The sequence below is a fragment of the Anas acuta genome, chromosome 9, assembly GCF_963932015.1.
Source record: "Anas acuta chromosome 9, bAnaAcu1.1, whole genome shotgun sequence".
Lineage (NCBI taxonomy): Eukaryota > Metazoa > Chordata > Aves > Anseriformes > Anatidae > Anas > Anas acuta.
In genome coordinates, this window is record NC_088987.1 from 23,894,828 (window position 1) to 23,921,292 (window position 26,465).

General features: G+C 39.2%; 1 protein-coding gene across 3 annotated transcripts; it reads left to right on the forward strand.

Annotated features, from left to right (window-relative positions):
* Nucleotides 1-25,415, forward strand: ATP1B3 (ATPase Na+/K+ transporting subunit beta 3). Of its 3 annotated transcripts, XM_068691486.1 has the most exons (8): nt 5-340; nt 7,731-7,859; nt 12,067-12,174; nt 13,285-13,472; nt 14,214-14,264; nt 14,831-14,857; nt 19,647-19,733; nt 23,087-25,415. In XM_068691486.1, the coding sequence occupies exons 1-8, from the start codon at nt 232-234 to the stop codon at nt 23,255-23,257; spliced, it is 870 nt and encodes a 289-aa protein (XP_068547587.1). In that variant the 5' UTR covers nt 5-231; the 3' UTR covers nt 23,258-25,415. The 3 variants fall into 3 exon arrangements, with proteins under 3 accessions (XP_068547589.1, XP_068547587.1, XP_068547588.1); XM_068691488.1 differs by lacking the exons at nt 19,647-19,733; nt 23,087-25,415 and adding an exon at nt 15,221-18,031 and having other exon boundaries at nt 1-340; XM_068691487.1 differs by lacking the exon at nt 14,831-14,857 and having other exon boundaries at nt 9-340.
* The last annotated feature ends 1,050 nt before the right edge of the window (nt 25,416-26,465 follow it).

Genomic DNA, 26,465 nt, shown 5'->3' on the forward strand with positions numbered 1-26,465 from the left:
TCGGCGCGGCGGCGGGGAGGGCGGGGAGGGCGCGGCGCTGCGGGCCTGCCCCTGCTGCCTGCCCCCGCTGCCTGCCCCCGCGGCCGCTCTCCCGCCGGGCGCCGCGGCGACGGTTACTTAGCGGCTGGCAGCCGGCGGCCGCTCCCTCCTCCCTCCCTCCCTCCTTCCTCGCCGCCGCTCTCTCCGCCCGGGGAGCGCTCGCACCGAGCGAGCCCGCGACGCGGCCCCGCCATGACCAAGGAGGCGAAGAAGCCGTTCCGGCAGAGCGTGGCCGAGTGGCGGCAGTTCGTCTACAACCCGGACAGCGGCGAGTTCCTGGGGCGCACGGCCAAGAGCTGGGGTGAGCGGGGGGCGCCGGGACCGGGCTGTGGCGGGGGTGCGGGGGCGCCCCGGCTGACTCAGCCCCCGCCGCCGCAGCGGGCAGAAGCCGCCGGCCTGGCCGCGCCGGGGGGCCGGGGGGGGGGGGCTGCAGGTGGGGCCCCCGGCCCGGTCCCCCCCCCGCCGCCGGGCGCCCACCGGGGCGGCCGCGCCCGTGGGGCCGAGCGAGCGGCGCCTTTGTGCGGCCGGGCGCGGGGCGAGGAGCCGCGGGGCCGGCCCCGAGGGCCTGCCTGTGCTGGCGCTGCCCCTGCCGCCCGCTCGGGCTCCCGGGGGCTCGCGGCGCCTTGCGCAAGATGAGGGCTCCGCGGCCGGCCCGCAGGAGGCAGCGCGCTGCCCCCCTCAGGTAGCCTCCCCCCGAGCTGCACAGCCTGCGAGCATCGCCGCGGCCCTTCCAGGAACAATATTTGGGTTTCCTCGCGGCGTTTTCTCACGTTAGGCGCTCGTGTAAACGCTCGGTGTTAGGATGTTTCTTCAGCCCTCGCGGGACGCGTTTACCGACTGCAGAAAACGCTGCGTCGCCTCCCGGGGCTTGGATGTTGTCGGGGTGCTTCGTAGCTGTGCTCACAAAACCGGCAGGAGGCTCAGCATGGCGCGGGGGAGCAGGCCGGCGCATCCTTGGCCCTGACACAGCCTCAGCGAATGCTAATGCCGGGGCGGCGAGGAGGAGCGTGCAGCCTGCGCCGTGCCAGGGGCTCGGCCGTCGGGAGAGGGCCCTGCTCTGACAGGGGCTCTCCTCCATTCAGATGGAAATAAGAGCCCCGAGCGGCTCTGCCAGCTGAATAGCAAAGGAGAGGAAATTTCCACTATGCTGTCGTCTGGTGATCGCTCAGCGCAGGCAGGTTTCCTGAAGCGCGTGGGTTGGATGAATGGGTGTATGGTTTGCAGAAGGCTGTTTGTGTCGTGAATCTGACAGGCACAAAGGCTGTGGGCACATCAGAAATAGCTTGTGACTCAAAAAAAAAAAAAAAATTAAAAAAAAACTGAAACAACCTTCTCTGTTCAGACCTATCTGAGAGGATAAATCACTTACAGTGTTACTAGCTCGTGCTAGTCCAAGGCCAAGAGATAACACTTGAAATTGATAGGACTAACTTAGCGGGTAATTGAGCTCTTATGTTGCTTTACAGCCAGCTCACTTGATAAAAGATGTTTTTCCACATCGAGAGAGTATATATAGACCCAGATAGCAGTTTGTATGATCTTGCTTAATTAGCTTTCTTAAGTGGTTTAGGTGGTTGACACAGGGTTTGTGATAGACCTTTTCCTGAGGTATACGTTGAGAGGTGACTGCCCAGCAACGCTATAAATTGTCAGCGTGTGTTTTTTTGTCAATATTTATTTGTCCTGGCATTTTGCGAGTAATGCCTTGTGCTTATTTAATTTATTTATTTGCATATATTAAATAAATAATTATTTTTGTCTGTTTTGGGAATTTCAGTACTTGATATCCCAGTCTCAAAATCATCCACAAAGATGAAAGTAGCAGGTTTTTGTTTTGTTTTTAATTGCCAAACGCTCATTGAGTGACTCTGCTACAGGAGAACGTGCAGGGTTTGGTCTCACTTCTGCTCTCAGATCGCTGATGTGAGCTTAGAGCAGGCTCACTCACTGTTGTTCCCTTGCCCTTGCTGAGCTCCCCTGTGAAAAGCAGGGAGGCAGGAGAAGTGAGCTCTGGCTGCCTGTCTGCTGGGCTGTGGCGTCTCCAGGGACAGCATGGTAAGAATTTGGTTGGCTCTGATTCTTCCTTGTGCATTTCTTTTGTCTCAAGACAGCTTCCTCTCAGAAATGAGACAGTAACAGTAGAGAAATTGTTAAATAGCTGTTTGCAGTACGTGTATGTATTGCCTGGTCTGAGGCAGTCCTAGAGGTTTATCAAAATTGTGACTGCAAGGCAGTGCTTCTCTGTGCATTGGAGTGCCTTGGCATTGGAGTACTTGGCCTTATTTGCCATTTCTACACCAGGATCTTTAAAAAGATTTAGCACAAGCAGGTTCTGTTTCACTCTCTGCTCTTTTGTCACATTGCAAAGTGTGTTGCCCTTAGAGTTTTGTGAAGAGTTGCCTTTTGCAGGTTGGTAAACAGGCTGCGCTAAGTCTCCTCCTGTTGCAAGAAATAGAGGATTTGTGTTTTTTGCAGACCTGAGGGCTAATTCAGTTTGTCTTTCACAAACTGGTATCTAAATGTCATAGTTTTCTAGTTGTTTTAACTGTCATTAATTGGATAGAATAACACAAGCGCAATGAAATGCTGGAAATGGGCTATGGATGGCTGAAGTCTGTTCCCAGCTGCACGCAGAGAGGGAGGATCAGTCCCGGGGCTGTGCGCAGGCTGTCATCGGGCAGGGCAGAGGAAGGAGAACTTGGAGCACTGCCACGTGGGTCCTTCCTGTAAGTAAAAGGAAGATTAGCATCATGTTCTACATGTAGTGGCAAGGTGCTGTGCCTGCCTGCAGTTACAGCAGGAGCACAGGGTGAGATCATTGCTGCAGGCAGGCAGTACTTCATTTGTGGTCACGCTGGGGGTTATGCCAAGCCTGTTGAAGCCTTTCTGTAAAGCTGGCCATGTCTGGGTGTTCAAGGTAGGGATGATAACTCTTGGACTACGTATAAATTCTGGCCTCCTGAATAGTCTTGAGTGCTTAGTGGTATCCTTCAGTGCACAAATATGTGCTTGAAATGAAAAAACAACAAAGCAGAACAAAGAAAAACCAACAAAAGCCAGAAGATCTAGATTTGCTTCTGTTTAGTTTTCAGTGTGTTCGTGCTGGGACATACAGTGCTGTCAAAGCTTCAACTGCTTTTCTGACTTGGTTCTTCTCTGTTCATTATAGTGTTTGAGCAGGGTTTTGGTGTGATTTAGCTTTCTTCACAGTTAGCATAGTGTTAAACGTACTGGGATCACTGTCTACCAGTGCAGTAGAAACGCTTGCACACCCAAGCTGTGAATCTTACAGAGGCAGTGCTATTTTTTGTGTCGTGGCAGATGGACAGAACACTTAAAAATTCCTGCACAGCCAGGAGTATGACCGCAGTCAAAATCTTACTAAAGTTTTCCATGATATTGTACATCTTAATAAATAAATATTTGAGAAATCAGTAGACCGTTTTATTTTCCATGACAGAGATAGCTCTGAGGAAGGAAAGTTTCCTTTTTACTGTTGAGGGTATCAGTAAGCTCTGGTGGTAGGTTGGGGATGTGTGTGTGTTTTAAATGCTTGACGATTGCACTTAAGCACTTCTTTTGTGATTCTCTGCAGGTGTTTCACTTGGCATTTTTTATTGTCTCCTGGAGATGTTATATCTAGATCCCTGGTTTATTGTGAAATAAACTGTAACCCAGGACCAAGGGTTTATTTCTTCTTGAAGTCTTCCTTCCCTCTTTCTTCCTCTCCTTCCCCCTGCCACTCCCCAAACCAGGAAGACAGTAATTCTGAAGTGATTAGGCAATAAGGATGAGACATGATTAGTGCTCATCTAATCTGTACAGACATGTAGGTGTAAAGCAAAGAAATCCATCTGCAGGTGGACCAAAAGGCCTTCTGAATTTTGCTGGCATTGGTGGTAGTCCCTAATAACACTGCTTACCTTTTATAATTCCCCTAGATGAAGTTACTGAAGAATGATGACGCAGGTGATAAGATCAATGCAGCATGTAATCCATAAAACCATAAAGACAATGTTTTTCAGTGTTTTGGAGGCTGTTGAGTAGTTGCTTCAAGGCCTGTTGTGAGTTTGTTTACATGGAGGCATGCACATATCTACCTATGTGTGATGTTTAGGAAGAGCTGCCAGTCTGGCTTATGCCAGACTGATGAGCTGTTTGTTGGTTTTGCCATGTAAAGAGTGGAAAACTCGTATTTGTCATGGTAGTCATGGCCAGATATTTGATGTCCTGACTCCTTACCAGAGTGAGATGCTCTAATTTTCACTGTGGAGGAGTTCTCTGATTCTTGCAGATGAACTCCAGCTAACAATAGCACCGACGTGTTGGCTCAGAAATACGAGTTTTCCAGATTTGACTGTTGCTTATCAGCATTGTTAGGATGTGAAAGGTTCTTTGATACTGCGGTGTCCTGCAACAAGAAAAAAACACACACACACAAAAACCCACTAGGTTTTACTTACAGGTAAGTTGCATTGCAGGATTTGGTTTTGATAGTTTTCTCTGTGTGTTCAGGTTAAATAGTGAGAGCCTGCAGGTTGTGCATGGTGACTCCACCCCGGAAAGCATGGCAGGTTAGCCGTGGTGCCTGCGTATCCCTTGGGTTAAACACGGAGGAGTCTTTTCCGCTGTTACTTGGGCAGATCTCGTTCTCTGACAAGAAATCCAGCACTGTGTGGAGTTATTTTGGCTGAGCTCCTTGACAAGTTATGGCTCATTCCTTGTGATTAGCTTAGGATAATTAATACTAATAGGCTCACAAAGTGCAGCTTAGTTTGGTGCTGTTGGAAGTTGCAGGGCTCCTTCTTTCTTTTTTTTTTTTTTTTTCCATCCTCTCCTTTTTAATGTGGCAGAGTAACATAAGTGGGGCAGTTTATTCTAATACACGGTGTTCTGCAGTGCAGTTACAAGTTACATTAAAATACGGGTTAAAGGCAGCATTTCTTGGGGGTACGTGCATCTGCTTTGCTGTGCTGGGAGGGGAGCAGAGGTCTTCCTGGCCTTGTCGCTGCTGCCCCCCCGCAGGCACGAGGACACCGTTAGGGGCTGTGCACAGACATCGGGGCCCTCTCGTGCCTTCCCCAGTGCTGCTGCTCCAGCTGTGGGCATGAGAGCCCATCAGTAATAAACACATGGGGGGGGGGGGATCCTTTTTTAATGGCTTGATGAAAGTGTATGCCAGAACTGATTAATGTGTGGGATACAAAATGGGAGCTAGCCAAAGTGTTGGGTGTTTTGTTTCCTTGTTTTGTGATACCCAGAATACATGGGATATTTAGGAGGAGATCACTGCTCTGTTTTGGGTCCGGTTACAGCAGTTGTAAGCTTACAGGTAAAGCAAATTACTGGTGCAACTGCAAATCCAGGTACAATTTTAGTAATGGCTTTTGTTGATTAGGATTTCTACTGCTTTCTTGATATGCTCTTTTCAGCTTCTAAATAGCCCTAGAAGTAGCTTGCAATAGATGTCCAGCTGCCTTGTTCGTTATAGAACAGGGCTGCTTTTGCATTGCCTCGGGTACTTTGCTTCATAACTTGCAGTTGCCGTGTGAAGTATCACATACCAGGAGTTCCCAAATGCATCTGAAATGGCTGCTCGCTTTCAGAGGGCTGCAGGTTAGTAAACAACTGTCTCGACAGCTGAAGTTCACCTAAACTAAAACCAAAACCTGGTGATGTTCAGCTGGTTGCTGCAGGGGACTTTTGTCATGGTAACAATGATTTGGGAAACACCTCATTATTTTAATATGCGGATATTTTTTCAGAAGTAGTGCAGGTACCTGCATTTGCAGTAGCCGTGGATTGCTGGTGGCCGTAGCGCACAAGGAAACCTGTCAGTGCAAAATGCAAGAATAGGTCCTGGGACAGGAGCCAGAGCTGAGGCTGCCTTCTGTCATCTCCCAGTGGACAGTACTCATCACTGGGTGCAGTCATTTTCGCTTTTTTTTTTTTTTTTAATTACTATGGAAAATAGAAAAGTACTGCACTTGAGTCTCTCTTATAGTCGGGTGTCAGTGATAGAGCGCTGGATACTGATTTTGATATGCTATCTCTTGGACTTCCTGATAGCAGCCTTATTGACAGAATATTTTGTAAAAAAAGTGAATTTGCATCATTGTTTAGTTATGTTTTCAGGTTAGAAAGGTTCCGAAGATGCTTTTCTGTAGTTGGCTCTTTGTGTGAGCACCTAAATTTCTCCATACCAGTATAGTGCCCATTCTTTTTGACAAGATGTGTGCATCCATGTGTCTCAGGTGATGAGTCTTGAAACAGAATGACTTGCTCTTCTTCAGCTTAGTATTGTATACTCAATTAATTAAACAATTTGTGTAGAATCTTACATGTCATTTACCAGGTCTTCTATCCAAACAGTATACCTGCTTCATCTTCAGTCAGGAACTATCTCCAGATAAACCTACATTTTGAAAGGTAATCTAAGTGAACTTACTGGTACATATTTTTAAAAAGTCTGAAAAGAAAATCAAGGAAGTGTAGCAAGCACTATGTTGTAAGTTTTCAATTTTAATGAGATATGCTGATATATATAAGCCCATCAGGATCAAAAAATGAGCAATGAGGGAATATTTAGTATGTTTGCTTGAAAACTTTGTTACAAAAACAGTTGAGCTTTGCTAAATTTAAAAAGGTTAAGTGAGAGCTGTGCATCCTATCTCAGAAAAAGGACCAAGTTCTCTGGAAATCTCTTCAGCTAAGCCTGTTACGTTGTCTTTTCACTAAATAACTTGTATCCAGAGTCCATGTCTGTGTGTGCATAATGAAAAATGGCGAAGAAAAAAAAAAAGAACACAAATAAATTGAAATAAAACAAGATTAAAGCACTTAATCACAGTAAGTTTTCTAGCGATTTCCCTAAGTAGTGTTCTCACCTAGCAGTTTGTTTCAGCTACCTGATGGAGAGGTATGGGCATGTAATAAGCTGTTCCCCCAAGGCCATGTGCTCAGGTTTTGGGGAGCTCTTTGAGTTGTCAAGTTGGAGCTAGTAGCACCTGTGTACCTGGAGCATCCCAAGAACCTTGCTGGATCCTGGAGGTAGATCTCTACAGCAGGTGGATGTGCTGGGCCACGACTTGGAAAGCCTGAGTGGAAGGCTTGGTGTGTTCGCAAACACCTGCAGCAGGAAGCATTTCCACCTGGAGGCTCTCCTGGAGCAGGAGGAACGTGCGAATGAGTGCCGTGTTGTGTGGGGTGCTCTCAGGTCCTCAGCATGCTGTTACACCACCAGTGCACCTCTGCCATGTGTTCCTGATCCAGCGTAACAGTTTCATCTTTGCACTCTGTTCTTTCATCTTCCGGACCACCCATTCCTTTGAGATGCAAAACTGTAACTCCCTTAAACAAATGGAGCTGGAATAGCTTGCTTAGTCATCTTTGCTAGCCTCCTAGTGCAGCCCAGAGTGGTCTCTAATACTTCTCTCTTAAGGATACCAAAATGCCAGATTTTACCCTGTACATTTTGAAAGCTGGCAAGTATGAAGAGAACTTTTCTGTGTTGTGCAATACATGTATGTGCTGGGGCATGCTGATTTATAGCTACCGTTGGGAGTGACAAGGGTCCTGGAGGGGGAAGAAACAACAAGTTGAGCATTTTCTTGCTCTTATCTTTTTTGAAAATCAAAACAGGAAATAGAATTAGCTGAAACAAAAATAATAACTTTAGCTTTTCTTTACAGGTTTGATCTTACTATTCTACCTGGTATTTTATGGCTTCCTAGCAGCGCTCTTCACATTCACAATGTGGGTTATGCTTCAGACACTGAGCAATGACATTCCAAAGTACCGCGACCGGATTTCTAGTCCAGGTAACACTGTTTATTTTTTCATAAACCCATTTCTGGTTTAACAGTTAAGTTTTACTTGCAAGTTTGTTTTTAATTTGCAGCTGTCTATGAAAAACTGTGATTATTATTCAGTCACAAATTTCAATGGAAAAACGTGAGGCAAGTATGAGGCAAGTTATATATAGCATACATTCAGTCAGCAGCTCTTTGTGCATATGTGCTAACTTTTGCTGATTTTTTTCTCTATATATTCTCTTTAGTCGATTTTGTTGTATGTTTAGACTGCAATTTTCCCTTCACATCCATACAAAATTCTGTTGTAAAAGTGGAGTTATCATTTGACCAAACTGCTTTAGAGATACTTTAGATCAATTCTCTTGGATCAGATGGAAAGCCACCTGTGAGTAGTGTTTGGTACTTGGAAGAAAGTACAGGAGGGGGCTGTGTTAGGGGGATGATCTGCTCAGGAGCTTGTAAGGACTGCAATGGGAAGGCATTTTCAGAGTTTTAATTTTAGTATTAGTTTTAAACCAATGGAATGCCTGTAGGTTCCAGAGGTTGTTGACACATTACATAGGGATCCATGGAGAAGGGAGGGTGTGATATTACAATGAAGTTAGATCTATATAATATGTAGCTGCCACTAGAAGTGATGTCTTGCTACCTCTTTCTTTGTGTACATGCTCGTCTAGTCCCACAGCTGGCTGGTTCAATGAGCTAAATTGATGGAAAAATAACTGCACAAATAAAAATGTGTAATGAGATCACTGTCTTTATTTTAAATATATCACAGAAAAAAATCTTTCATTCTAAGCTCTATTCTGGTGTATCTGTATACTAGAAGAAAAAAATAAAAGGATTTGCACTGTAAAAGGTTTAAAAGCTGCTTCTGCATACTTTATATTGAAGAGATTAGCCTTTTTCTCGATACTGTTTCTGGAGAATGTCTAACTATGGGATTTCTACATGTAATTTAAATGATTGGGCCACCTGAAAATTTAATAAGATCTCTCAAATCTTTCAAAAACTTGGCTTAGGAATCAATCAAAAAAACTAAATGGCTATGCAATACATGTATTAATTTGGGGCCCCCGGCACAAAAAAGCTGTGGGCCTGTTAGAGTGAGTCCAGGGGAGGGCTACAAAGATGATCAGAGCCTGGAGCACCTCTCCTATGAAGAAAGGCTGAGAGAGCTGGGGTTCTCTCAGGGTTCAGCCTGGAGAAGAGAAGGCTCCGGGGAAGCCTCGTTGCAGCCTTTCAATACTTAAAGGGGTTTCTTAAAAAGATGGAGAACGACAGGGAGATAACGCTAGGAGGAGTTGGGAATGGTCTTAAACTAAAAGAGGATAAATTTAGACTAGACATTAGGAAGAAATTCTTAATTGTAAGGGCAGTGAGGCCCTGGCACAGGCTGCCCAAAGAAGCTGTGGATGCCCTATCCCTGGAGGTGTTCAAGGCCAGGCTCAATGGGGCCTTGGCCAACCTGACCTAGTGGGTGGTGTCCCTGCCCATGGCAAGGGGTTGGAGTTAGATGATCTTTAAGGTCCCTACCAACCCGAGCCATTCTATGACTGATATTTTGGTGAAAGTTAGATTATGTCTTTATAATACTTTTTCCTTTTTTGAACTCCAGACACAAAATTAACCACCATCTTGCAGCTGCATTAGTACTCAAGATGAAACATAAATCTGTGTGTGAGCAAGTTGCAGCTGGGCCCCTGTGACAAATCTCTCTGGATTCTGAACAGCTTTTGTTTTGATGTGATGTTCAGGCCATCTCTAACAGGTGCCCTTGGACCATAAGGGATTCTTGAGGATCTGTACAGACTTTTCAAGCTAATAATGTGCTAAATTCTGAAAGAAAAACAAAGAAACAAATAAGATGATTTGCTTAGTTTAAATAATAATAATTAAAGAAAAAAAGGTGGCTTACATGACCATTCCTTCTTCTGTGGTAGTCTGAATGTTGGTAGTGAATAGAGCTGTGGGTAGCTATGGCTTAATACTGAATTACTGAAAGTTTCTCTCTTGAGTTTGGGTTATTGATTTTCCTGTGTTTTTAATTGTCATAAAGGATGTTAGTGTAAAATAGCATATCTTCTACAACTAGTTGTTTTTTTTTTTTCTTAGGTGTTTCTTAAACATTTCTGAATTTATTTTTATTAATGATAATTTTATGAGTAATTAAAGACAATAAAATTGCTTATCTCTGTTTTAATGTTAAGCTTAACTGTATCATTTTTCACTTGCAGTGAAACATGTCATGTTCCTGGCTGTAAAACTTTAATAAATTTAAAAAAAAAATCTGCACACAAAACCTGGATGGCGTAGGTTAAAGGTTTTATTCTTCTATTAAACATATTTGGAAATCTCCCAGATTGATTTATTTTATAATTGGTATTTGGCTTGCAGTGGGCACTGGAATACAATAATATCAATCAAATGCAGATGATTTTAAGGCTTTTCTTTTTTTAAAATCTCTTGGAATTGTAGGATAATGTAATCTCTGTTACAATCCTAGGTATAATCCTATGTTGAAGCTGCTAATTTTGTTCCCCTAGAAGGCCCCATACCCTGCATCTCTCATGGTCTGTGCTTCAATCCTTCTTCAAGCAGCTTTTTCTGCAGCCTTTCCATAGTCTCTAGGCAGATTGTACTGCACTGGAACTGGAGCAGTCTCTTCCTCTTAGGATATTTTTGAAGTTCCCCTGAAGCAATGAGTCTCTTCAAATTATTGTTTTTTTCATTGATGACTAGTTTAGTAACTTTGTCATTTACTTTGAAAAACAGCATGGAAGTCTTTTGTTTACAGTGTAAGTATATAGATAATAACAATCTCTTCTCCTCCCAAACTCCTGAAGTGACTTTTCAGCCCTGTTGCTAGTTCCTTGTATTTTTTTTGAATCCCAGTTCAGTGTGGAGGTCAGAAAATGACTAAAGGTGCAAAGTAATTTGTAGTCAAACATGGTATTTGTAATTTTACATGGTCTGTCAGTCACAGAGGTGTTTCGTTGTGGCTTTCCAGGATGGAAATTTGGAAAAATCCAAAATTCAGAAAAATTAAAAAAAAAAAAAAAAAAAAGAATTTTTTTGAAATCCTGAAAAAAAATAAATTTAAAATTATACATAATTTTGGAATCTAAACTATGTTTGTGTATGATAAATTTATAGTGCATGCCTTTCTTATTTCCCAAAGTATTTATAGTAATTTCTGCTTTCACATGAGAAGCTGGGATATTTCTGTAGGTGAATGACCATAGACCCGGGCTGGTTAATGGCACTTTCTGTATGCTTTCCAAAAGCTTACTGATTGATTAACTGTGGTAAAGTATTAAGAATCCTTCATTAGGACAACTTCAGCTCCCTTGGTGCTGGCCTGTGTGTGTGTCAGCAGAGCACGTGGCTGTGTGACCTCCCTCCCGTGTTGCCAAACTGTCCCTGCGATGTAGCTGAACAGTTCCTTGCCCCTCTCTTGGGAAGAAGGGCAGCTATGTTCTGTCAGGAGCCCCAGCTCCATGTCAGTGTCTGCCTTTTTCACCCTCCAACGTGAAGCCGGTTTTGAGGATGCTGCAGTCATTCCTCCCGCTAGGCCCGGCACCTCTCTGCAGCTCATTCCTTGCTCTGGCAGCAGGCAGGGGACCGGTAGCACTGCTGTCCCTGAGGCTGTGGTGTCCCGTGTCCTTCAGGGACCCCGTAGCTACCAGGGCCTGGCTGTGCCGTGCCCCTGCCCGGTGCCTTAGTCCTGTGTTCTCCTGGTGACCACCTACCTCTCATTTCTCTGAAGAGAAAGAGGGAAGGAACAACTAACTGTCTTGTTTGGGAAAACTTACAAGCCATCTTTATGCATTATAAAGCTTCTTAAAAATACTTTGTTTCTTCTGGGTGTCTGTGAGATAAATAAAGTCTTAGCTTCATTCTGTGTTGCCTAGAGCTTTGACGCATAAGCTTAGCTGAAGGTTTTCTGGGTGGTTTCTAATTATATTTTTTTTAGTTTAATCTGCTAAATGTTGAAAATGTGAAGTGAATCAATAAAATTGTTTGATTGAAGGTGATTAAGTTTCTGATTTTGCTATTTCTAATCATTGGGTTTGGTTTATGAATTGTGTATATGCAGGATTGAATTAAATATAGGTATTTTTTCAATTTATGGACATGATTTTTGAGTAGGTTAAAGCGGTTTAAGGATGAGTTGTTGTTCAGTTCTTTACTTGCACGTTTTCTTTTTAAGGGCTAATGATTTCACCAAAGCCAGACACTGCACTGGAATTCTACTTTAACAAGAGTGATGCCAATTCATATGCACAATATGTTTCTACACTTAAAAAATTTCTTGAATGTAAGTAAGTTACTGACAGCTACCCTAGTAGTTCAGGTGTCTTGCTGTTGGGTACATTAGTTTCCTTTTTAACTTGAAGTTAGTAATTGCTAAAGAAAATTGACATACTTTCAGGCTTACTCTAGACAAGTATGTTATTGAAGTATATACTTCACAGAAAAAGGTAATTATCATTACCTACATTTGACAGGGAAACTGAGCCCCTCAAAAATTGGAAGTCAGAATTGAGGAGGTTCTGTAGAATTGCACCTTTTTGCATGAGTTGCTTTGTTAGCTTATGGGCTTTTCTTTCAGAGCTCTGGGGAGGTGAGAGGGGGGTAGGAAGAATACTACATTAAATGATGACCTTCCTCTCCTGCAGTTCAATAAGTTTTGTACTCGATATGAGGTTGAGCATTTATTACCTTTTTTCCATTTTATTTTATGAATGCTTAGCTATGAGAGGCGGGTGGGGGGGTACACAAGACAGAATGCGTTAAATGGTGAATAGGTGAGCATTTGTGACAAAGTGATCTATGTACTTGTGAAGCAGAAGTGAGAATAACTTGGGATGTAACTATAATGTCAGTTATACTACCCGATGTAAATGTAGAGATAGTTTAATATTAGCCATTAAAATACTTGAAGTTCCTTATAAACTGTTTTAAAACAAAGTACCGAAGGAAAACTGGCCTAGGTTCCAGGTTAAAAAGAAAAAGTTTATATTTTAATACATTATTAGTTTAGAATGATGTACAGAAAATAATAATGATTCTAGAAGGAGGATTTTATTTCTTTTGTAATATTCTCTGTATTCTTTCATTTGGCTACAATGCCACTTATTGGGGTTAGACTCGATCTCTGGAGGTCCCTTCTCCTGCCTATGATTCTGTGATTCTTGATAAGACGTGAAAAATCATTTTAGATAGAAATAAGATAGAATATTTAGATAGAAAGATAAGATAGAAATTTAGATAGAAAGATAGAAATAAGAGGCATAGTACTGTGAAAATAATCCTGTAAGAAAACTCCTAGAAAAGTAATAACTATAAATTAGAGGTTTATGTAGGCTTTCTGCATTTTTACCTACTTGTATGCTTTGTATTCTTGATTTTAAACCTTCTTTCATAGCGTATGATGATTCAAAGCAATCCGAAAATATAAACTGTACACCGGGAAAGGTTTTTGATCAGAATGATGTTGCTGATAAAAAGGCATGTCGATTTAATCTGTCTGAGCTTGGACAATGCTCTGGAAAGGAAGATATGACCTTTGGCTATTCTAAAGGAACTCCCTGCGTGCTTGTGAAAATGAATAGAGTAAGTGCTTGCTTTTTTTTTGTTAAAAATATTTTTTACTATAAGCATTACCAGCTAACACTGTATGAAATATCACTTCTGAAAAGGACTGAAATACATGATCAGTTTGCTTCTCAGGATACTCACATTTTTGAAATAGTGTAATTAACTGAAATGTCTACCAATACGTATGTTTCAGAGAGTAAAATGAAGTGGGTTTTTTGAGCATTCTAATATTTACAAGTATTGGCTTTCATCACTTGCATCACTTTCATCACTTGCACCCTATTTAAAGAATAAAATGTACTTTGATTTAGCTTACTGTTCTGTGTAACAGATTGTATAACGCTCTGCAGGTCAAGCGTGTTTTACTTGGTGCCTGCATTCCAGAAATGTAATTAGAATGTCATGGGTTCTGTAACTCCTAAACTATGCAAAGTGATGAAAATTTTACTGAATGAATAACTGACTTTCCAGTGATGTTGTATGTTTCTTGAACTGCTAATTGGTTTGTCATTAATATTACATGCTTAATGTAAAATAAGAAAATAGTCCTTGGTATGGCCACTATCTAGTTGAGCTTTAACTTAACAATACTTTGCATCTTGGTTCTAGTCTAAAATTGTGCTTCAGAAAATTAATACTAGACAGATTTGCTCCTTGTATCAACTCTGTCATAGTAAGTGGGAGAAAGTTTGAATTTGATATGTAAATTGGAGAGGGGAAGAAGGTCTGTAAATATTTGAACTTTCTTTCCTTTAGATAATTGGATTAAAGCCTGAAGGAGAGCCATATATACAGTGTACATCTAAGGTCAGTTCTGAATGTAAGAAATACGCGTGTAGTTAATTTTCCTTGTGATTAAGATGAAAAGTGAACGTAAATGCTATCAGAACATTTATTTCCATCTCTTCTGTTAGACTTTGTACTTCGTTTTTTATTGTTCTCATCTTACTGTATGTCTAGTTTTAATGTATTTAATTTCTTCCCTATAGTTAGTCTTTTATTCTTCCTTTTTTAGATGTATTTGAGCTACCTCACTTCCTATACCATTGAGAAAATGCATAGGCATAACTTGTAGTCATGCGTATTTATTTTTTATTTGGTGTGAGTTATGTTTTGTTTTTCCCATTTCATAACCTATATTTTCATTTTTTTCTCCATGCTGCAAGTGCACCTTAGACAATTTTATAAATGATGGGTAAGACAAAATGTGGAAACTGGTGTTGTTACTGTTCAAGTAAAAGTTGTCTCCAAGTCAAATACAAACACCTTGTATTAACAGCTACTCTATAAGTATTTATTGTGTACCAAATGCTTACACAGAATGTTTTAAGGTAATTATTGTAATTGCTCTGTTTTCTACATATTTCTCCTAGACTGCTTGGGGAGCAGTGAAAGCCGTGGTAAGTTAGTAGGTTCAGCAAGGGATAGTCATGGCTCCTAGATTGAGTTGACTGATAAAAACATAGGCGGGGGAATTTCAGTAATTTATGGGACAAATACCGCAAGTTTTTCTGCCTTCATTCTAGATAGCTGTGGTAGGCATAAATTTTAATACTTGATTTCTGACAAGTCCTTGGAAGCTTTGATCTCTCCACGGTAGTCTTTTGCAAGCAAAATTGATTCCTTCTCTTATTTGGGACTCATTTCTTTGTGTCCGTTCTTAAAACATGTTCTGTTGGAGGGATTCATTTCTGTAGAAGAAAGAAACACTTTTTCTATTCCTACTTTTCCCCTTCTCCAATTTATCATTTTTTGTAATTTAGTATCCCAAACTGGACACAAGGTTTCTTGTAGCTGAGGCAGGTAATAATAGAATTTTACCCTCTGTCATCACACTGGAAGTTGTTACGTCTCTCAAGGTGAATTTACTGTTTGTAATACTACTACTACATTAGGCACCATTAACAACTGTCATTTTCACCTTTTGTCTGTGTTTGATTTTTAAAGAATAACTTCTGACTACTTATGCCCATTGCTTATTGAAACTCTTTGTTTAAACTTGAAAGATTACACTGTTCTTTACATTGGCTCACGTGGCCTTCTTTCCAGTTCTGTTTTTATTTTTTTGACTCTATTGGAAAAGAGCACCTTGTAATGGTCTCTTCTGTAGTGGATGAGGTGACTGCTTGTATCCCTTCTGGGACTTGGTGATGCAAGGATGGGAATTGTGATCCTCTTCTCTCCACATTGGAGAGGTGGAGAAGGATAGCCAATTGCTTTGCATTTTGTTGAGGAATCTATAATCATACTGCAACTGCCACAGGATCTGAATGCCCCCTAAATACTGGCTCATGACAGAAATTGAAGTGTAGAGGCTCTTTGTCCTTCTCTGTTGATACTCTTATTCAGGGTGTTTACTTAGTCTTTAAATAACTGCTGTGTTGCAGCATTTTTTTTTTTCCCTTCTCTGTTACTGTCAGAAAATGTGGATTAAAAAAGTTCGGGATGCATTACAAAGCTAAGTCCAGGTGATACTTGCTTCTGAAAACAAGCCTCTTGCTGGCTATAATAGCTCATAGAATATATGCAAATGCTTGTGCAGTTCGTAGCACAAACGCAAATTAACCAGTAGTTATAGGTTTTGCATCAGAATTTTTTTAATATCTGAGTGACAAAAATGGAGTTTACTTAAAAGTGATTCTGCTGAGCAGAGCAGATATCCTACTATCATGTTCCCTTCATTATAGGGCAGACCTTTTTTTTTTAACCTCTAGATGAGCTGTTGATCATTTTTTCTTTCCACTTTACCAACATTTTTAAATATTTAATATTACTTGATTTTTGCACGTATTGGGAGCAATCTGAAGAACTGTCTGCCTTGATTTTTATGCAGTTTGACTTTTAAATAAATCTAAAAATTAACCGTAAGGACAAATCTCTCAAATACTAGATGAGGTAAACAGCCTTCTGACCACACATCCTGCCTGTCTTTGCTACCTGAAATATTTGAGTTTTTCATTTTGAAATTGATACCATTAAAAAAAAAAAAAATCTTAAAGCATTCTTCTGCCAGGTGACCCTTCTTTCTTCTTACTGTGCCTTCTCCTTGAGATTTGTTTAAAGAGAGAAATTTTGAGTAGATTTGTGACATCGCAGTTGTCATGTTTCATAGTTTCACACCTCCTTGCTCCCCCTGCCCCTTGCTGTCATCACAATGATTTCCGTAGGTAAGGGCAGTTAGTGTCCAGAGCAGCTGTGGCTGCCCCATCCCTGGCAGTGCCCAAGGCCTGGATGGTATTTGGGCAGCCTGGGCTGGTGGGAGGTGTCCCTGCCCATGACAGGGCGTTGGATTTAGATAATCTTTACGGTCCCTTCCCACCCAAGAAAATCAGTAGGCTTGTACTTTTTTAATAGCAGAGAAGATAAATAGTATTAATTCCAAGCTATATGCATTTTTGTTGTTTAGAGATCATCTTGACTTTGTATTAGGCATCTCTTTCTAATTTACAAGAATGAAAAATACCTTCCTTGCCATTGTCAACATACTTGGCCTTGGATTTGTTTGTTTGTTTGTTTTTTGAAAGAAATCTCAGATGTTTTTAAGGTTCTGCTAACCTGGATATTGTTGTTTTATCTTGTTTCAGTAAATTTTGCTTTAAACTGCATCGTGAGTCTAAAAGGCTACTGCAGTTATACCATTACTCCTTAGATGATGTCATTCTTGCACAAGTTCTTTCCATGTACCTTTTTACATCTGTGTACATCTTTTTACATCTGTGTCTTTCCATGTGTCTTTTAGCATCTGAAAAGTTATTTTAAGACAGTCCTAATAAAAACTCTTGTAGGTGAGGTAGAAATCTACCTTTATGTGTCCAACTAAGTGGTCTGACTTGTAGATTTGCTGACTGCCTGCAACTTTGTGGAAATTTTCAATGGTAAGCAGAAAAAGTGACACTAATGCATTGGTTCTTGAAGCTTTTCAACTGATGCAGCTAGCTTAATTTTTAAAAGTTTGTGTAAGGATATTAGTTAGGATTAATTATTATTAATTAAACCAAAAAAATCCACAGCATTTGCATGAGGCAGGCAGTTGCATGTCCGAGAACCTCTGCCATTTTATTTTGATAGCTTAATGCATATGTTTATGACTGCATGCATGTGTTGTGTTTAGCTGTTAGAGAAAACCCCACTCCTATTTATCTTTCTTATATCATTCTGAGTTCAAATTTTGTAAGCATTATTTCTGAAATATATTTGATTGAGTATATCAGCTGCATGAGCTGTAGTGAAAATAGAGACTAATGGTGAAACGAAACATTTCTTCTTAGTAATTAAATTTGAGAACTCAAGGTCTAAAATATTTAATGAACCTATACTGAGGAACTGCAATAATTTATACTTCAAATAAATTAGAATCTGGCCATACCCTAAGCTCATCTGGTATGGTATGTTCTTTTGGTGGAAGAGGAGGTATTTCTGGGCTGTGGGTCATTCCCTGTTTCTTGATCTTTCTTTACCCTCCCCTTTGCTAAGTTTTTTTTACTGCAGTTGTATTCTGTACTATGTAGTATATCTTTTTTTTTTTAATTGCAGCTATTGTATATGGTAATATAGGAAAAAAAACAACAATGAAATGCACTTTGAAATTGTGATTTACACTGAAAAAGTAATGATGTTCTAAGACATATTTGGCATTGGTGCATAAACAGTGGTGAGCTGCATAAATACAGTGTGTACTATTCAGAAAGGATCTAATCTACAGGCATTTTAAAAACCATGTAAGAAATAGGTTGGTAATTAGGAAAAAATTATTTACTGGAAGTGTTGTGCAGCACTGGAACAGGCTGCCCAGTGAAGTGCTTGAGTCACCATCCCTGGAGGTCTTAAAGAACATGTAGATGTAGAACATACTAACATGGTGTAGCAGTGGACTTGTCAATACTACATTAAAGGTTGGACTAGGTGATCTTAGAGGTCTTTTCCAACCTGAATGATTCTGTGATTCCATCATTGCCCTTTATTATGGCAGTATGTCTAGCTGTTAAAGCAAGTCAGGTGAGATTCGTGCATTTCCTTGCTGCGTGAACTTGAAATAGTTTGCTCTGCAGGACATGCAGTCCTGAAGAATAGTGTGTATTATGTAGAATCAGTCAGGTTGGAAAAGACCTCTAAGGTCATCTAGTCCGACCTTTAACTGAATACTGAAGTCCACCAGAAAGACCACGCTGCTAAGTTCCAAATCTACACGTTTCTTGAAGACCCCTGGGGTGGTCACAGCCACTTCCCTGGGCAGCTTATTCCAATGCTGCAAAAGCCTTTCAGTGAAGAAGTTTCTCCTAATATTCAACCTAAACCTCCCCAGTGCAACTTGAGGCCATTTCCCCTTGTCCTATCACCAAAGATAACAGACACTTGGAGATCTGTCTGTCGTTATGTAGACAACATGTGTCTGGGACAGCACAGTGTATATGTAAGACACAAAAAGATTGTGTATCTTACAGACTGGGTGACTCCTTAGTCAGAAATTATGCAGCATCTTTATAGGTAGCTGCTTCTTGCTGCTAGATTTGGTATTGTAGGGGAAAGTCTAGTGATAAGACATGCATATATGTATTATTTCCTTCTGGCTGCTGATGACACAAACTGTGGTAACATCATAATTTTAAAGCTTAGTTTCTGTTTAGGTAGCCTGTATTTCAAAGGTAGCTGAACAAGTTAGGAATGGTACACTATTGCTACGAGTTCCCTGTGAAGGGTTGGGGTTGTACTGTTCCAAATTTGAATCATGAAAACCTGGCTTTAAACAGAAATTCATCTCATCTTAAACATACATATGCTGTTGCTTCACCAAAATATACAGGCTTGCTTGTGGATACATGGGATTTTAGCTTATATGTGTGGGTGTTTTGTTTTGTTTTCCTGCTGCTGTTAATATTAATTTCATTGAGTATTAAAATATACCTCCTTTCTTTGGTAAGGGAAACTTGAATATGAGCTGTCTTGACCTGATTACTAATTTAAATGTTACTATTAATAAGCTTTACTGCAGCAGATGTGTGCAGCATGTAGCTGTTTGCCTAAAATTCATCTATTTTGGAACTTACTTTAATACTTTGGAGCTTCTTTTTTTTTCTTTTTCTGTCCTTCCCCTTAGGGATCATGCACTTTATCATTGGATTATAATTCCAATTTTGTACTTTTATCCAAGTAGATATTAACTTCTAATTTTGTTGTTATCTCCAATCATAGGAACAAGGCATGGTTGAGATAAATTATTTTCCTCCAGGAGGCTCGATTGACTTAATGTACTTTCCATACTATGGGAAAAGCTTACATGTGAGTATGTCTTAATGATGGTCTTCTTACTAAACAGATTGATTGTGAAGTTTGAACATTTTAATGAGGTACTCGTAAGGAATATTATATCTGCACAGATTTTATAGCGCTTGATGAGACTAGAGAGATGCTTTAGCGGATGTAAGGAAGTAAAGTAAGCACTGTCCTAATGAAGAAAAGGCTGTATACTAGTAGCATTTATGGCATCTGCTGTTTTTTGATCACTGATATATTCTGGAATCCTTCTGACTGCAGGGGAAGGCAGAAAAACTAAAGTAGTTCTTTTGACCCCAATACAACTCCGAATAGTTGATCTTAGAGGCTTATGTACAGGATATTAGATTTATAATTCAGCATGGTATTGTTGCTTATACATCTTTGTGGCTCTGCAGTCATGTTTTTTCTTCACGCTGTTTTACGAAGAAGCACTTCAAGGTTGTTAATAACATTTTTTTTTTAAACTTAAATGTTTTTTTTTTTTGTCTTTGCTTGTCCCCCTTGCCCTCTTTGTATTCTGACATTTATCTACTTGAACAGTGAAGTTTTCAAAGTAAAATAACTGCTTTATGGACACAGAATATGTATAGTTAAGACTCCAGTTTTTTTCAAATTTAAATTTAGCTATTTTTTTCATTGAATCTGCTTGCAATAACTAGGTACGGAAAATCCGTATTTTCTGTAAGATATACAATCATATTGCCTTTTATTGACCAAGTTGATTGATCAACCATTGACTACTGTTCACCACCGAAAATAAAAAGTACTTTTTAAATGTAAATCTTTTAGGCCCATAGGACACCACAGTAGCTGTTTGATATTTTCCCAAAAGTTTTGGTACTAAGTTATTCACTTACTATTTTTCCAGTGTATGCTACGCTTATTTACAGCAGTTGACATGATTTTTTTCTTCACTTTTCTTAATGAGGAAGAAGTTTTTCTTCAACATCTGCTTTAATGTAATTTATGTATAGTTCTGTCTTCTGTTTTGTTGCCAGAATTCTTTAACTGGTAAAGCATCCATTTTCTTAGACATAAAAGATTATAGAGGGACTGTCAAACTGTGATTATGATAGGCAGAGTCGGTATGTACTCTATTCCCTTTTTGGAATGACAGAATAGGATAAGTGTGTTGCTTCTTTAAGAAAAGCAACATATAGCATGAGTAGACCTTAACAGACCTTGATAGACCTTGTCAGGAGATAGTTTGTACCAAAGATGGGATGAAGAAAGAACTTTACTCATACAATTCCTGTCTTACTGCTATACTGATGAAAAGGTAAGATTATGAAAGGAGAGCAACTAAGTCAGGCAGAACTCAGTGCTGTTCTTTACTTGATTTAGATGATTAAGAAAAAAATATATATTTTTAATTAACTGGTATTTTCTTTTGGAGTCTTTGGGTCAATGTTCTTTCGTGTTCACTATGGTGTGGTATAGGTTTGTTTGAGGATTACTTGCTTATATAAGATGCAATTCTCCTATCATTAGTGTATTGTGAAAAAGAAGGCAGCAAGAAGAGTTGAGAAAAGTTGAGTATTTGACCATGTCTCAAGAGACTGGATTGATTTCTTGCCTATACCACAAAATGTGTATCTTATATCTATGTGAAACTGTTGAACTATTTCATTCTGTAAAAGAGTTAAGAGGATACAACTAATCTTGCTGCTGTTGAGCTAAGGTAGTAGCAATGAAAGTACTGAGGTTTTTTTTAAGTACATAGTTTTATGGGCCAGAATGGTTATTTCCCTTTACTGCTCAGCACAATGAACTCAATTGCCTGACCTTAGAGAATGCACCTTTTTGCAGATCATCTGTAGTGCTTAGTGAGGATGCTGATTCTCATCCCCCGCCCCCAGTCATTTTATATTGAGTAAAAAGTCATTTTGGCATCATATCTTCAGAACATCATAGAAATTTGTGTACCTATTTGAAAAATCTTAGAGATGTGAAAACATCTCTGAGCCAACTCAAGGATTTTATTTCTGATTTTTAGAAAACTTAGTTAATACTTTTAATGTGGGTGGTATAACCACTTAAAACATGAGAATTTTGAGGATGACTTGCCTAGTTCTGTTTCCTCCTCCCAGTTGGATGTTTATAGGGGAACAGGAAACATTCTGATCGAGTAAAATCACCCTCCACCTAGGCAAAGTAGTTAAGTCAATGTATTTCTTACTAGTCCTTCATTTTAAAGATTTTTGCACATACGCTTCCATGCCACCATTCTTTGTAAATGAGAATTTGACTATTCTTTATTGCCTTCTTTGTTAGAGAGGTAGAGACGATAGCTGGTAGGTAACAGAAAGGTATTAAAAAAAGTCTCTTTTAAGTTAACAAAAAATTAATCCAAGGTTTTGTTCAATTAAAATTTAAGGCTTGCACTTTTATGATATGCAGTGTCATATTTAGTCCAGTAGCTTCTATGAATTTCACTGTTCAGAATTACCCATGTTTGCTGGCCACCGGGAGAGTAAGTACATATTTTTACTTAAATGGCAGTCACTACTGTTGACCTGAAAATAATAAATAAATTGTGGAAATGCTTGACTCTAACATAGGCATGAAATGCTGCTCTGAAAGTATATAATGAATTCTTATTTTAATTGATAGTCACTTTATGAGAGAATTAAAGTTGTCCTAATTGATTTGGTCTTGAAAAATCATACTATCTTGACAAAAAATATAATCGTGTTCCATCTTATATTTTAGTTGTTCTTATAGGGAATGGAGAGAAGAATTGTAATTGTTTCACCAAATATGACTGACCAGGATACTGTTGAAATACTCAATGTTTCTGTCAAAAACTATCAAACAGATAACACACACATTATTGTTGAACAAGTAAATGGGATAGATTGGAAGGGAAGCTAGCTTACTAATAGTTGTTAAAACATGCTATTGGGAAAAAAACAAACAAACAAACAAACAACAAAACACTTTAAAATGTGTTAAAAATTTGTTCTATAAGAAATTGAGAAGAAAAAGACAAAAGAGGGAATTGGTAGGAAAGCAGAATGTAGTTTCAGAGGATGTTTCAAGTAGAGGTTTCTAGAAAATCGAACCCAGTGTACTAAAAGGGTAAAGTAACGTACCACTTGAAGATACTGTCTGTGACTCATGTTAGGTTGAATGTATTGGTTATGAAATAGTTTGAAGAATGTATACCTGATTATCTAACTTGGAAAAAAAAAAGTCTTATCTCAGTCAGACTGGGCTTTGAAAGGTTGGGTTCTTAACTAGCTTTTTTTCTGAACTGTTTTGATGGATTAAATGTTAATTGTTCATGCTAATTGTTATATTCACATCACTTACTCCAGTATCTCAAATATTTTCCCCATCTTTCTGTTTACTAGGCTCACTATTTACAGCCTCTAGTGGCTGTTCAACTAGCAATTAACTCCAACAGTACCAATGAAGAAATAGCAATTGAGTGTAAGATCCTGGGCTCACCTAATTTAAAAAATGAAGATGATCGTGACAAGTTTCTGGGACGAATTGCCTTCAAAGTTCAGATGACTGAATAGCAGGAGTAAAAAGTTCTCCACAAAGTAAACGCTGTGTTGTCTGTTTTGTATCAGCTGGACATGCCATTCTAGGATATGAGACCACCTTGGAGAATGTTAAGGTGGCTTATGGCATTCAGGGTAGCATAACAATATGCTTCCAAATCGTATGTTTAAAATCCCTCAAAATAAATGCCTATCATGCTTCTGCCTGCCCCATTGGAACAGTGTACAGACTATAGTTATGTCATAGGGACCTGTAAATAGCTGTTTTCAAACACTTAATAATGGTGACCTTTGTCCTGTTCTAAAATGTGGTTTTATCCCCCAAGTGAGTGTCTCAAGCTTACTGTGCTGTGCTATGTAAATATTGTATTGATTTAACACTGGTTTAACTGTCATATCTCAATGCTGACACAGTTACAGGGATAAATAATAAATGGTACCTGATCGACACGGTGATTTTTTTTGAGAGAATAAACACCTCCACATAAACTGCGTGTATGGGAACTGGTGGGTGGATGGATGGATGCCTGAGTGGAGATGCCTTAAATTGTAGATTGGGTGTCATGGGAAAATGACAATGGATTTTAAGAGTTGATATGGATTTCAGAAAGTAAGTGCTCAACTAGTACTTTTTTGTGCTTGTCACTGTGCAAGTATTGTGTACATGTAATACTTGGTATAGAGTTTGGTATTCTAGTTGAGGAATTGAATCTTTCTTCGTGTTGTTAAATTGCTTGCGATATGTGGAGCACAAATAAAATCTATACAATATTTTAAAACTTTCTAGTTCAGAAATATCAATATAAAACAATTAAGATTCGTTTAGAGTCCTGGTAACAGTTGTACAACAGAGCTGCTTGATAGAAACAGCCTCACTATCGTGGGAATAGACTTTCATTTTTCCAATTAAAAATAAAAATTGAAGAACCTCTTTTGGGGAGAGGGGATTGTCTTGATTAAACATTCCTGTTTAATTTATATACTGTTTCATTGCATCATTTTAACATACTTCATGTTTTCTTGTGCTCTTTGATCTTGTATTTTCTGTTTATTTCCTCATCAGCCATTTAAAAAATGGGTGTCACAACTGCTTCATAGAAATTGGCTATTGATTTGGAGTGTGGATTACTTGCAATTTGTTTTTTTTTTTTTTTATTAATCCACTTGCTAAAATGACTACAAATAATCAAGCTTATTTGTGACTGCTCCTCATGTCAAAATGAGTTGACCCATTATACTGGGTAATAGCTTCTGTAGTCTTTCTGACATGGGATTTATAATGCTGTTCCCTAGGATTTTTGTTTCTGTTTTCTTGAGCATGTGGTCCACATCTAGTGTGTTAATCTCAGTATTAAAGACTACAGCAAATTAAAGACTATAATTTGTGCAAATACTGGTTTGTTCTGTTAGTAATATCGTGGCCTAAATTTGTTACTTAACATGCTTTTATGCCTAATTCCTAGAGTGTTTCTATACTTTATTTGAACAAATCAAGTGAATGGTTACTAAAATTCAAGATCCAGTCTTAAAACCCTGCTTTGAAAATGTTTGCGACCAGTGTAATCCACATCAGTGCAAAAATTTTTAAATACCTGTGCAAGCTTACACTGGTGAATGTTTGGGGGAAGCTAATCTTAATTGGACTTTAACAATGTTGAACCTCATTAAAATAGATCTATAGTGACTGATATCATTTAGCATGCTTTTTTGTTGTTGTCTACAAAAGAAAAATTGATGTTCCTCACAATATGCAATGGATACTTATGTAATGATAGCATGCATCAATATTGAGTGAGAGTATTCTTTCAAAATATTCCATTACTGTTTTAGATCATGCAGTTTTAGAGCTGGGATACCTGGGTTCTTGAAGATATCACTGATTGGTTCTCTGTATCTTAATACTGCCTGAAAGTATTTTAAGAGTCCTGACAGAACTTAAAGTGTAGAGGTTACATCTGAAAAAGAGAAATACTCTTCATGTTAAAAAAAAAAAAAAATCACACTTGTGTTCATTTAGAAATGGTAAGAATTTTTAGTGAAATGCTCAGTTTTCAAATGAGTTGATTGTTGCAACAATTTCTTTCTACTTCTTTATATAGACAAAGCATGAAATGGCAATTCTTCACCAGCACTTTTCAGACAGGTAGAACTCAATAAAATCCTGTTCTCCCTAGATTTTGTAGAAGTGTGGTTTTGTTTTGTTTGATTTTATTTAATCACACAGGCATCATCAGTGATGGGGAGGTGGGACTTTGAAAGGGCTCAACTATCAAAATCACCGTGTAAAATATATGTAGGTAATGAGTGTTGAACTATTTTTAAGTAATTGAACTGTTTTCCTTATTTTCATTTCTTTTCAGAATTTGAAGTAGTAAATGATCTAGCAGTTATTTATAAGCAGGTCAATTAGGGCACGATAAAATTACTTAGTTTCTTCATGTGCAATTTTCAGTAAAGGTTCCCTGGACTTAATTTACAATTATGATTGAAGATTTTAATTTACTAACTTCTTAGCAAAAACCTGAGATGTTTAACTTTTATACTGGTTAATACTTATTTGTCTCATAGAGTAACTTTTAGTGCCTTCAAGTCTGGAGCAGAACTTTCAAACGTGAAACTGCCAGTTGCTGCAGGTGCTTTTTCAAACTACCGTAAAAATCTGCTGATAACCAGCTGAACTGAGGTACCATCTTCATTTTGCCCCCCTGCCAGCGCTGCACATGAACACACAGAGCTAAAGGGAAAGCTCAACAGAAGGTCATCAGGAGACAGCATTAGCTGAAAGGTTCATTTAAATTGACCATGCTGTAGATAAGATAATCTTTTGATCAGGTGATGGGCTGCAAACCAAAAATGCAACTTTTACCCATAGATGTTTCCTGACTATAAAACCGATGTTGCTGTAGACGCAGATTCTATCATAGAGGCTTGATTTTACACAAGTCTCACTTGTCCTACAGGTGAATTGCGTAGAGTAAATGTCATTGTCTTGTTAGAAGCAGCACCTTAAATACAAATGATCAGGCTTCCTAGTTTTTCTTTGTCTAAATGGGGATGGAAGGCAACCAGAGAGAGGTAAACAAAAAATTCAGGTTTTCCTACTTTGAAATCTGTTAGTTTGGTGGCTGTGATTCTTGACGTAAAATCAGTGTAATATGAGGGTTATGCAGAAGCTTGCATGTCACTGTGTAGTTTAGATCAAATTGATATAATAATTCATGAC

Coding starts and splice junctions, on each gene's coding strand:
- ATP1B3 (XM_068691486.1), top strand. CDS start 232: ATGACCAAGGAGGCGAAGAAGCCGTTCCGGCAGAGCGTGGCCGAGTGG. Junction 12,175..13,284: donor ACTTAAAAAATTTCTTGAAT/GTAAGTAAGTTA, acceptor CTTCTTTCATAG/CGTATGATGATTCAAAGCAA. Junction 19,734..23,086: donor ACTATGGGAAAAGCTTACAT/GTGAGTATGTCT, acceptor TCTGTTTACTAG/GCTCACTATTTACAGCCTCT.